This window comes from Phoxinus phoxinus (assembly GCF_949152265.1).
Source record: "Phoxinus phoxinus genome assembly, chromosome: 22".
Lineage (NCBI taxonomy): Eukaryota > Metazoa > Chordata > Actinopteri > Cypriniformes > Leuciscidae > Phoxinus > Phoxinus phoxinus.
Genome location: NC_136897.1, coordinates 11,330,953 through 11,344,202, shown reverse-complemented (window position 1 = coordinate 11,344,202; position 13,250 = coordinate 11,330,953). Strand labels below are relative to the sequence as shown.

The window sequence follows — 13,250 nt, the reverse complement described above, 5'->3', positions numbered from 1 at the left end:
AATCTAAATGGAATCTTTAGCAATCTAAATTTTTACATTTTTGGGGTTCTCAGAAGTAGAAGTCGTCATCAGTTGGGTAAACTTCCATAGTTATAAATGGGGGATTCCCATTTGCTCCAATATCAAAAGGAAAAAAATCTATAATAGCGTTTCTTTGACTTTCCAAAAGAGGGAAAAAATATTGAGATTGATTACAGCAGTCAGCACTTGAAAAAAGATTAGAAAGACCTTATACACAGGTAATATAAGACAAAATTTAACGCTATAAATATGTATTAATTAAAAAAAATATATATATATATTAAAAACGTTACTAGATTTGCGATGTTGATAATTGTGGAAACGTGTCCTAACCAACCAACTGTAAAAAAATAGGGTTCATTGTCATCTGACATGAATTTATAAGTCACAAAGCTTGTGAAATTGGGTTTAAGAGGAAATGCTAGCACAGATACTAACCTGAATATTTCTGGTTTAGACTCACTTAACAATCATCTGAAAAAGTACCCTTGTAGTAAACAGAAAAGTCTATCTTCACAATTGCAAAGTAATTTATTTGACAGATGACTGTATTTGGATATTTCATATTTAATACAAACATGTATCATTTGGATCAAACTAATTTTTCTCTCTCTTTTTGCAGGTTGTGACTGACTCTGTAAAAGGTGTAAAAGGTAACATCACCATCTCTGACACCAGAAACACATTTCCATGATCAACATTTGATCAGAATTCTTCCTCCACACTCTTTGAAATCTCAAAAACAGCTAATTATAAGTTACACAGTCAAAAGGCCAGTTTCTTGAATTATCCTTGTCATGTATCCACTGGGGTAAAGGACATTGCAGTCAGTCTTGTGTCTAGTACTCCTTCCCATCCTCCCTCTCTCCCTCCTGTTCCACACTCTCACTTCTTCTTATACCCTTTTATCATTCTCTGTCCTTCTCTGTCCTCATTCATGACCCTAATTAGAGGTCAAAGTTCACGTCAGCCCTCGTCTGGAGAAATCCGGAGGTGTCTCTGACATGATGAGAGCAGGTGAGTGTTGATCCAACCATAGCTCACGCAGAGATCACACACTCTTCCTGCTGTTTTTACCCTTTACCTCTCTAATTCTGAGAAAAATACCACATAATGATGGAAAGAGGCACAAAATAAGAGCTAATGTTCTCTCTGGGCTCAGAAAAGCACACTTTTAGACCTATTAGCCTATTAATGTCATTGCAGTAGATCAGTGGTTCTCAAACCTTTCAGACCCTTAAATTTGCCTTTGTTGAACTAGGGAAATATCCCTAGGGAAATATTGCATATACACCCCAATTGTATATTTAGAATTTTCTTTTTCTACCCAATTCAAATGCACTAATATCTAATTAGAAGCAGATTTAGAAATTTGTAGAAAAGTTTCATTGTTAAAACCTTATATGTCTATTTAGAAGCACTTGAATGCCTCTTGGTTAATTTTGATATGTTCAAAGCCAGACACAGACCAAAAGCTGAAAGGTGCTGTTTTAGATCTCTTGATAAAAACTAAAGACCTGACAGAAAAAAAAATAGTTTATTTACAGTTTTTTTGCCTGAAATAGATGACTAGACCACAAAACAGAAAGTTGATGAACTCTTGTGGGTTTCACACTCACAAATATTGTCCTATTGTCAGTGTTGAAACACTTACTAATATTGTTCTGATTTCATCTAATCTTGTCTTCTGATTCTCTGTTCTCTCAGTTGGTGTTTGTTTGCATGTGTGTGAGTGTGTGTCTGTGAGCAGAATAACATCTAATAGAAACAGCTTTTTTTGGAAGTTGCGAGTTACAAAATATAAACAAAACAAACAAAAATACAACAAATTATTAAATAACTATATGTATCTGTTTTTTATATTTAAAATATTGAAAAAATATATGAAGGCTATTTTTTTTTTTATATTAACAGTTTTTAAATATATATTTAAAAGTACTTTTTATATAATTAAAATATTATATATTTTGTATAAAAATATACAACAGGTAATAAGAAATTTCTAAGTTATAAGTTTTAGGAAAATCTTAAATTATCATTGAGATATTTAGAATACAACTCAAAAATATACAATAAAAACACACCCAATGATTACATATATAAATATATATATTTGTTCTTTTATGTTTTTAAAGATTTCTCCTATACTAGTAGCAATAGTAGTGGTGGTGGTTGAGGAGAGACCCCCTGATATGATTGTAAAAGCGCTTTGGGTGTACAGTAGTATGAAAGCGCTATATAAATGCCTCATTCTAGTCTAGTATTATGAAATCTTCTTTTAATGACTTATATAATTGATGTATTTTGTTTATAAAAAAATATATAAAACTGGTTATAAGGAATTTCTAAGTTCTGATTATTCTATAACAAAAAATCTAATTTTCAATTAAGATAATTTATCATAAATTACACTAGAACACAAACAGCACCATGTAGCGCCTATCAGTCATATTGTCTTTCAACACCTCACTCTGTGTCATTGTTGTCATAGTGCCCAACAGACAGTCTCTGAAAGTCATGTTTGAATAAAGCAACTGGCCCCAAACAAGTGTGCGTATGTGTGTGTGTTAAAGGGCACCTATTATGACATTTAAAATGTTCCTAATGTTGTTTAGGGAGTCCCCAACAACAGTTTTACATGCATGCAATGACAAAAAACACTTTAGTTGTCGTATAATATGCATTTATTTTTACCTGATTTGCTCACCGACTCCCAAATGAATCGTTCAACGACTCATCTTTCCAAACCCCTCCTTTCCGCGACGCTAATCGTTGATTGGTCAGATGACCCAGCAGTGTTTACAGAGATAATACTTATTGTTTAACACGGAGTACAATGATGATTTTATCAATTAAATTGTGTTATAATAATGATTATAGTCCACTGCTTTAGTTTGTAGTAAAAAACTAAAAATAAGATAAAGAATATAATGTTATGTTAGCGAGTATAGCCCAGAGTTCATATTGTAAAAGCACAATCAGTCTTTGTTTGCGTTAGCCCGATGCATAAACATAACGTTTTTACAAAAAAAAAAAAAAATGCAGTTACGTTACTACGAGCCTCGAGGTATTAATCTATTCTATAAGACAACTCCGAAAACAACGACAAACACTTCACATATTTCAATACAATTGTCATTGAAGACCTAGAAGCTAAACGGTGCTTACACAACAAACAAAATAATTATTAAGCATGCTACATAAAACATAAAAGCAACAATTATTAATAACACTTACAGGTTGTGATACGGAGGAGGAAGCTGATGCAAATACACTTGGAACTGAACCTTCCTTCAATATCAGCCGACTCGCGAATCCAAGCTTGATTGCATTTAAGTTGGTAAAGCAATCGTCTTAAAAATGGCGCGAACAAAGCACAAGGCACGGACTATACTTCTGTGGTATAGTTGTATATATGAATTGTAGCCACTTAGTCTTCAAATGCTGACTTCACTTGAGTCGCACTTCAGAACACAGCGTCTCGTCGCCATGACGTTTTCAAGTGTTTCCCTGCTGGCCTTGGAGCGCAATAAGTGGGCGTATCGTATTGAAATAACTTGACAAGTTGACGTCATCTAGTCAGAGAAAAAGCTTCGGTCTTCTAACGATTCATAAAAATGACTCAGAGTCGACTCTTACTTTTGAAAGACAATAACTTTATATACGGTGCACTTTCATATTTCAAACTTTGCAGGATGTTTTTGTTCACTTAGATCTATGTTACACACTACATGAAAGGTACATTTCAAAATTCCATAATAGGTGCCCTTTAAATGACTTGATGTGAGTGTGACAGCACATCATTGCAGGATTGTAATGTGTTCTTTCGTTGGCACTGCAGCGATGTACTCCGTAGAGATCACTGTTGAGAAGGACCTGGTGACTGGAAAGACCAAAGTCCTGTCCACTAACACACTGCTCCCCAAAGACCTCTCGCTGCAGGGGGTCAAGGTCTATGAGGATGAACAGAAAGGTGGCTGGCGATAGAGCAGGCGTGCGTGGCTTTGCTAGATATGCCGACTTTACGAGAAGTCTGCATGTTTACATAAAATATCAGCGGTAGTTTATCTTATTTGACCAAACCTGATGGTTATGTTGTTTTACACAAAAAATATTACAAAAAGTGTCATCATTTACTCACCCTCGTGTTGTTCCAAACCCGTATGACTTTCTTTCTTCCATAGCTCTCATAATTTATTCTAACTTTCACATATTTTAGTTTGCTGTGCCGTTGTGGGTCATGTGACACGTGAGAACCATTTCCATTCAGCACGATTGACGTCAAACCTGGCATGATGCATTTCCAAGTGGTATATTTAACTCATCCTTCCCTCGGGTCATTTTGACCCGAAATTAATTGTGTGTTCATCAGAGGGGTCCAAGACCCTAGGACTTTTGTCACACTTGAACCACGAATACACCAAAAAAATTGAATTGATTCGAGGAGTTTTGTGGTTGAAATTTTAAAAAGTAACAAATCCTTCATAAGAATGAATGGAATGCCAGGAATGCTTCAGAACACATAGAAAAACCTAAAAATGCTCAAAATTCAAACTAAAAATGCTAAAACTTTAATAATTTAGATTTAATAATGTCTACATGAGTATCTGAATGCATACTGAAGGGTATCTGACTTTAGGACCCAGCGGAAAAGCTCATTTGCTCCATAAGGCCATCTAGTGGCAAGAGTCTTGAAATATCATGTTATATATTTTTTTTCCCACAAGAGGCCGGCAAAGACACCCAATGTAAGATATTTTGAGCTGAATTGCAAGGGTTATGCATGGAATTGTGAGTTATTTTAAGTTGAAAGAATGTGAGGAATGTGCTTAAATTACTATTTATTCATTATTGATTGATCAAATCTAGTAATTGAAAGGTAAATAAAATAAAAAAATATCCCCAAAAAAATTTAATTTAAAAATGTAATATTATCAAAATTAAATTAAATAAGCTTTCTGGACAAAAAAAAAAAAAAAAAAAAAGTATAATTTTCGGGCTTCGGGTCATTTTGACCCACGAGGGAAAGATGTGTTACAAAGTGCGAGGGAAGGATGGGGGTTACATTTATTTACAGGTGTTTGGCATTTAAAGATTGTATCAGCGATTGTGGGTGACGTCACTTCTGTTTGTGTTTGAAGCGAGATCCCAAACAAACCAAGTTAGCTCGCCCCTTCCGATCATGCACGCGCATTTCTTAGCTAGAGCTACCCAAATTTAGTCGAGCTTCGCTCATATTATTTCAAGAAGGATATTTTCTCACACAGTTCACATCCAAACAAGTCAGCACTAGCAGCTACTCACCTCTCCAGAAGAAACAGTGCAACCTCGACGTCCGATTTAAAAAAAAAAATGTTTTTTTGTTTTTAGTTTTTTTTTACTTCAATTTCTTTCCACCGTTCAAAAGCCTTCTTGACAACTACACGTGTCTTAGAATAAACACGATGGTATTCCCTCGCCCTAATCCTCCTCCTCCTCCTCTTGGGGATTGACTCAGCCATGTTAAATTTATCTTGTTGATAGACGCTGGCTTATTCTTATTCTTCAGCTCCGACTTCGCGTGCAGCCGTCACCGTGCACGAGCGCAAAACCTCACAACACCCAGCCCCTGTCGGTGATTGGTTGGAACACTGTTTATTTTGGTTTTGAGAAACCAATTGTTTTTGTGTGCAAATCTCAGAGCCTAGGCTGCCTACAGAAGCGTTTTTTTGACAGCTTGCTTATGGGGCGGGCAGCTAGCGGATCCTTAGGAAAGATTAGATGAATGTGATCATTTATGTTTGGGCCTGAAATCGCTGATACAACCTTTAAGAGCTGGGATGGCAACAAGTATTATTGAAAAAAAGTGCCTCCATACCTAAATTTTTTGGTAGGCCTACTCCAAAAACGCACCTATACAATTTACTGTGGTTTCCAGCCGAAATGAATATTAGTGGGAGTAAAACACAGACTTTCATTCCTTTTCAAACAAATTATGATTACAGGGCCAGATTATCTATTAATAAAGACAGTTCCTTGCACAATACTGTGTTATGACATCAAAACACTAAACATAGAGCATGCTGTAAACATACATTTTGATGTGTGCGTCACATAAAGCTCCTTATGTATGGCTTTTCTGATGTAGTGAATTTGCTAATAGCTCATCCGGGACTGGTAGAGCACTGCACTTACGATCTGAAGCGCTCAGGTATGAGTCCTGTGAAATATGAGTCATGAGAAAAGACCTCAAAGCCTAATAGCAGCAAGTTAAAATGGTGTGGTTGCTTCAGCAAATGCGTTTTAATCTCACGTTTGCTTTCATTAAAACTATTGGTTAGGTTCAGGGTTTATTCTCAAACACAACAGAGCATTAACCTTTCAGAGCCACCCACCGCACATTTCAATTCCAAACAGCCGCAATACAACAACCAACGTAGGCAGGCTATTTTTCCAGTGAGCCATGATAGTCATATGAACTATGGTACTTTTTTGTCCTTTTTAGAGTGTGATGGCCCCTGTATGTTTTTATTGTATGGAGAAGAGTAGCTTGGACATTTCTTTTGGGTTCCACTAAAGAAAGGGAGTCAAATGGGTCTGGAACCACATGAGGATGAGTTGGTGTCAACTAGCACATATGAATCTTACATTTTTTTAGTAAAAGCAACACACTGGATTTGTCATCAAATGCTGACCTCTTCTCGTAAAGGAATAAGTTCATCTGAGCATGGCTTTAGATGCAGGGTTACCACAAACTCCTGATTTTGGTTGACACACCATTACTTCCTAGACAACAAGAGACCATATCATTCTTTAAACTCTAATTTGGTCACCCTGCAACTTGGCTGCTAGTTTTGGACATGTTGCTGCCAAGCATAGCCAACGAGCCTCCAGCCTGACTTCACCCTTCCCAGTTAAAATGTGTTGTTATACAATGAAGCTATAAATGAATCACATGTTAAATATATTCTCCAAGATTTACGGATGATTACAATACTTACTTTACTGTATCTGTTTGTACGGTATGCTGCTAGCTGCTAATGCTAACACCAGTAGCACTGCTTGCTTCCTGCTGTTTACTGCTTGCCACTCTTTCCCTGTGTTTGATCCCCTCAGTCAAGTGAGCACTTCTAGCAATTGAAGTGCACTTGACACAAAACCTTTAAAGACATGCTAACAGTAGTCACTAACTGTGCACAGTATGCTTTCCATGTGTTTGTCAATGGGTAGAAGAAATAGTGGTTTTATATTATAAATCCTTCCTTTGTAAAAAATAAATAAATAAATAAATTGTTGACTACAGCAAACCTGGAGTTATATGTGGCAAATGTGCTGCAATGTTTGCTATAGCACTTTATAAAGGATTCATATAGGCATTGTCAAGGAAGGCATGAGTGCTGTTTATTATAATCTGAAAAATGATTTAAGGGTCAGTGACATGACACTCACTTGTGTTTGAAAAGATTAATTTATGTAAAAATACATTTAAAAAATACATTTATATTTAATGTTTTGGCACTTTTAATTTATAAATTCAAATGCATTTATATATATATATATATATTTTTAATTTAAATAATGTAAATGTCCTGATAATTTAATGATGTAAATGCCTCATTAAAAGAAAACCTATTATAGTTTTTAAATATCAGATATTTCGACCTTTAGTTTGCCATTAGTTAACCCCGAAAAAAATAATTTATTATATTTGTAAAACAAATCTTTAAAAGTATATTTAATTACTTTTTGGAAAATATTGATTAGAAATGTGTACAATTACACATATTCAAGGTCGAAGGAAATTATGTTAGTACTTTTTACTTGATGTTTACATCACAACATTTCTAATTTTAATTATTCATTTACATTAAATTAATCTATATGCAACCATGTGAAACAAACAAGATACAATATTTTTATTGATCTTGGACACTCAAATTTGTCGTTGACCCACAAATGTGCGGGGTCGATATTGCTCTAGGGGGTGTCATGTCAATGTGAGATATAGGGCAGTCAGTCAGGGTATCACTGAAATGTGTCTTATTCTTCTCTATGCAGTGGTGCATGAAGTGCGCAGTGTGGACGGCGCAGTAACCAATGGCGTTCACCAGCTCAGCTCTTCAGAGGTGGATGAGCTCCTCCACAAAGCTGATGAGGTGACCATGAGCGAGAGCGGCAAGACTACGCCGCGACTGGAGCGAGAGCAGGCCGAGAAAGTGGAGAAGGTTGAGAAAGATGTAGTGCCAGGTGCAGCCGGCTCCACCCCCATGATGGAGATCACGGGTGTAGAACCGAAACCCGCGACACCTCAGACAGAAGTGGGCGGGGCCAGTGCGGAGAACCCAGTTACGATGGTTTTCATGGGTTACCAGAGCGTGGAGGATGAGGATGAAACAAAGAAGGTTTTGGGGGAGGAAAGCACGACTGTGAAGGCCGAGGTGGTCGTCATAGAGGATGGAGATGCCAAGACCACCAGTGACACCATGCAGGATCAGGCACCATCTAACGGCAGCCCAGCAGAGCCACCGAAGGCTGAAGGGGCGGCAGGAGAGTCGGGACAGCCAGAAGGGGGCGCTGCTGAGGTCAAGAGCAAGGAGAAACAACCCTGCAAGTGCTGCACCATCATGTGAGCCTAAACGCACCCTCCCAAACATGGACTTTACAGATGAAATGCAACAACATACAGAGAGAACAATAGCAAGGCAAAGAATAAACATTCTCTATCTTTTGATAGAAGCTGTTGTTTCTTTAATTGATTTGACCTGTTTTATATTTTCTATATTGCTTGATCCTTTCCCCTCGATACTCTCTAACCTCATTTAAATTTTATGCGTATAGTTTTTTTCTGGTTTTATTGTGGCTGAAATGAATCGCGTCGTATGCACTCCTATGAGAAAAGTCTGGAGATTAAAGACCCTTTAACTGAATGTACCGATCAGTATCCAACAAGCCTCTTAAATCCTAAAGTCCTACCATAAAGGAATGAAATATCTCTCATATTCAAATGACATAATATGACGTCATCATTTGTTTTTGAAAGAAATATTTATTTTATTTGAGTTCCCTTTTTGCAAAGCAATTGCACTGCAAAGTATTTTCACTTTCGCATAAAAGAGAACATTTTCAACATCTTGCATTGCGCTCTATTTATTACTGATGAAGCTGTGATAAGTATTTCAATTATTATCATTTTGGTTTTCTTAAACTAGGAATAAAACCATGGGATTGACAGAGCGCTCTTCGCCTTTGTTTAGAAATACAGGATTGTTGTAAACAAACAGATTGACCATTATACGGGAATTTTAAAGGAATTGTCTGGGTGAAATACACGTTAAGCTCTCGATTAATATAGATGATTGTTTTGACTCATTCCTCAGTTTATAATGATTTTTTAATTTTTTTACAAAAATTGGAAGTTTGTATTTTTTTTTTTTTTTTTTTTTTTTATTCGTGAGCTGTTGTCTAACTCATTCTGTAAATCCTTGCTGGCTTTACATGGTCATGACAGGAGCACATGGACTACTGTTCAAATGTTTGGGGTCTATAAGGTTTTTTTCATGTTTTTGAAAGAATTCTCTTATGTTCACCAAGGCAGCAAAAATACAGTAAAATAGTGATATTGTATAACAGTAATATCACAATTTTAAATAACTGTCATGTATTTTAAAATGTAATTTATTCCTGTGATAGTAAAGGTGCTAATATTTTTGTGGAAATTGACATAATTGTTTTTCATTATTCTTTATTGAATAGAAAGTTCAAAAGAACAGCATTTATTTGAAATAGATTTTTTTATTATAAAAATCTTTACTGTTACTTTTGATAAACTTAATGCATCCTTGCTTAAAAAAAGAAAGTATTTTTATTTTGTATTTACTGACCCCAAACTTTTAAACAGTAGTGTGTATTCTTGTAGCTAGACTTTATTAAAATGTGTAATTTATTCCTATGCCTTCCACCATATACTTGCATCACACTTGCATAATATACATGCTTTTTATTTGTTTAGTTTTTTTACAAACATAGGGATGAGTTATAACAATTTTGTGCTAAATGAAAGCATGTCACAGCTTAACCTCTATCGAACCAACATTCCTGTAAATGCATGTTTAACTGTATTTTACGCTGAGACTACATTCTCACAAATTATTTGCTTCAAATGAAAGAATATTTCAAAGCGCTTTCTTTTATCAGAGAATCCCTTTATTTTTTCTTTGCAATCCCTCACACACACTCACAAGGGAGTGATACAGCACCATTTCCCCCTCCTTAAAGGAAAGTCTGTATTTCTTCTTATTGTTCTCCCGTGAGTCCAGTAGATTGCACTCTTTCATATTGAAATATAGGACAGGTGAGCTGAGGATATCTCAGTAAGCTTTGATATTTAGTAAGGCTTTTCGGTGGTCGTTCTCAGTTAGACTTGTCCAGCAAAGAGCTTACGCATGTTTAACTGTTCCTTTGTTCTAACTAAAACACTTGTTGTCATATATTATCCCAACTTGAAGTGCTCTATTTGTTGGAAATGGAGATAAAGAGTAAGAAGTAAGTTGTTCTCTTGGTTACTTTCAAACTGCGTGATATAAACCTGCATTGGATCATTTGTTGCCTTCTCATCATTTCGCCCGCATCTCTCATATGCATTTTGATCATTGAAAAAGCCCTGCCCTTGTTCTGACATTAAGAGCTGTTGAAGTATCAAGCTGGCTGTGACCAGGATGGTATTTTGATTGTATTCCAGTCTGCACTGCCATTAGCATTCAGGAAGGGTCATTGACAGCTCATTTCCAACATGTGACATTAGAAAACTGCTGCAGCCAATCCTATGCAAGAGCCCTCATGCGTGTAAACTAGTGTCAGAATAAGCAAAGCTCTCTCAGTTAAACAACAATCATAACAGTTCAAGAATGGAAAGACAGGAAGGACAGTGTCCGCCCTTCCTTAGCTATTCCGATGAAATGACGGGAAGTGTGGCAAGCGACAGGAAAAGTTTAATAGGTTACCATGCCAAGTATTGAAGATTTTTTTAGATACTTTTAGGGGGAAAAAGTGTTAACATTTCTTTAAATTTTTTTTTGGAATTGCCCTTAAAGTAGCTATGATGCCAAATGGTTCAGTAAAAACAAAAAGCATCGTTTTTGTTGAAGAGATGGGTGATCGACTGCATTATGGTTTAATGCGGTGCTATTTTACATTTATTTTGCTTTTTATTTCCATGGTTTCCATAACAGAAAATAGCTAACATTAAAGGTGCATCCAGTAGTCTGATATCACGATGGCGTTATCTATTGATGTGGTCTAGCACAATCATCTCGAGTTTTATCAATCTAGTGAGTTTTAGCAAGCGGTCTTCTACAAACTCCCTTAGCTGTCCAACAAAAAAAGAACCAACTTCTAAATAACTACTCAGGATTTTCTGCATCATCAAATCTTTCCACCTTGTGTAATATGCCACGTTGGTTTGTCTTGTCTTCTGGCTTCAGACTTTTTCTGCTTCTTCGGCCATGCAGATGATGGCCGCTTTGAAGCCTCAAAACCTTTGCAAATCATTTGTTTTGAATCGGTGTTTTCCGAGCATGTGTGAAACTGGCCAACATGATGTGATTTCAGCAAACAAGTCGAACCTAGGTAACAATTTTTTTTTTTAAATTCCGATGGAGTGTCACTGGAGTGCATTGAGAACTCATGAACCAGAGTCTAAAATATGTTGTTTCTCTCAACACTAAAGTATTATAATTCGAGTGTCTATTATCTAATTTTCGCTCTCGGACTCGCCAAACAACATAGCGTACAGCATATACATACTTAAAACGCTTTTTATAAACATCTTTTATGAGTACAGTCTTCATCTCATGTGAGTGTGCATTCAGATGACACTTTACGAAAACAATTTATTTTTTCATGTTTAAAAATTGGCGCTAAACTACTAAATGCACCTTTAATTGTACATTACGTTACACAGGAGGGTTTCTTCATGAATGTTAAATCTGTTGTGTACCTTACTTTGTAAATTATTTGCTTCGTCGATTTAATTTGATGACAAATTATGAACTCATTTTAGAGGAATTGATTATATGGCCCTGGTAGAGATGTGCTAGATGAAGTGTGTGTTTTGATTTATGTCAGTTAATATGTGTCATGTATCTCCCATTTTAATGACATAGTTGTAATATCTGTTTAACTGCCCGAATCACTGGGATGAGCTCTGTGGAAATCAATATGCGTGTGTGTTCAGAGGCCCAGGAGCCAAATGAGGTCAGCATGAATGCAAAAAAAACCCTTACTGTTTATCTTGTTCCCTCATGTTTACACACTTACACATTTTCACTTCTCCATGTACACAGTTTTGGGATGTAAAGCAGCATCTATGAGTTTATAATTCATGGTTCAGCTGATCAAGAACCAGTCTGCTTTTTCCCCAATCCTCATCTGGGACTCCTCCTTTCAAGTCTTTGCTTCACTGTGAGTTTCACGGTTGCCTCACACTTTTGCCGCTCACCTTACTGTCCGTCAGTACTAACATTCCAGTTCCGACGTGTTCCTCACCCCTGAATGCCTTGTTGTCTGGCCACGGGCCTGGCGTATCTCTTTTGTATAGTTGCATGCTTTTATAGGTACATAAATCACACATATCTACATATACATATCCATTTCCATGTTAGATAATGTCCCTGTGCTTGAACCCCCTAACCCTTGATGTCAAGCTGAGTTCAAAGGCATGATAGAACAGAGGACAATGTAGGAACATATAACCTGGTTCTAATGAGTACTGATAATGGGCGGCCCAGACGGGGTACTTCTCTGCCTGTCTGAACAGCCCTCTCTTATTGGTTCTCCTGATAATGAGTGTGTGTGCTATTACTGCCACTGTTGTCTGTGTGTTGTGAAGGTCTGCTTTCTAATCAACCTGACAGAGATGTAGAAAGAGTTGGAACGAGACATTAAAATGTGATGTGCTTTACGGAAATCACTGCGTCTGTCTTGTTTTCTTTGTAACAACAAATGTACCATGTGCTTCTTGGGGTCCATGTGCAGATTTTTATGTACCAGCAATCCCTTCTCCGCATTTTTTCAAAGTAAAGCAAAATATTAATTTTAGGAGTTTGCAAGTCTGTATTGGATGCAATGCAATACAAATATTGTTCACAGCTAAATAATGGCAAAGAAATGTCATGTTGGAGAAAGGCGTTGTTAAATGTAAAATCAACATACAGTACGACCAGTCTGATTAAGGAACAAATTACTCTTATGAG

The 13,250-nt window shown here is 36.4% G+C and overlaps 1 protein-coding gene across 3 annotated transcripts in view; it reads left to right on the top strand.

Annotated features, from left to right (window-relative positions):
- The window catches only part of palm1a (paralemmin 1a), a 63,571-nt gene extending 50,611 nt beyond the window's left edge, over positions 1–12,960 (top strand). Inside the window, exons 6-9 of one of the 3 annotated variants that reach the window (XM_079598473.1) lie at positions 644–674; positions 973–1,038; positions 3,863–3,994; positions 8,059–12,960. In XM_079598473.1, the coding sequence (XP_079454599.1) occupies positions 644–674; positions 973–1,038; positions 3,863–3,994; positions 8,059–8,630 (801 nt within the window). In that variant the 3' untranslated portion in view covers positions 8,631–12,960. The remainder of the gene's footprint in view (positions 1–643; positions 675–972; positions 1,039–3,862; positions 3,995–8,058) is intronic. The other 2 variants (XM_079598474.1, XM_079598475.1) reach the window with 2 other exon arrangements.
- The last annotated feature ends 290 nt before the right edge of the window (positions 12,961–13,250 follow it).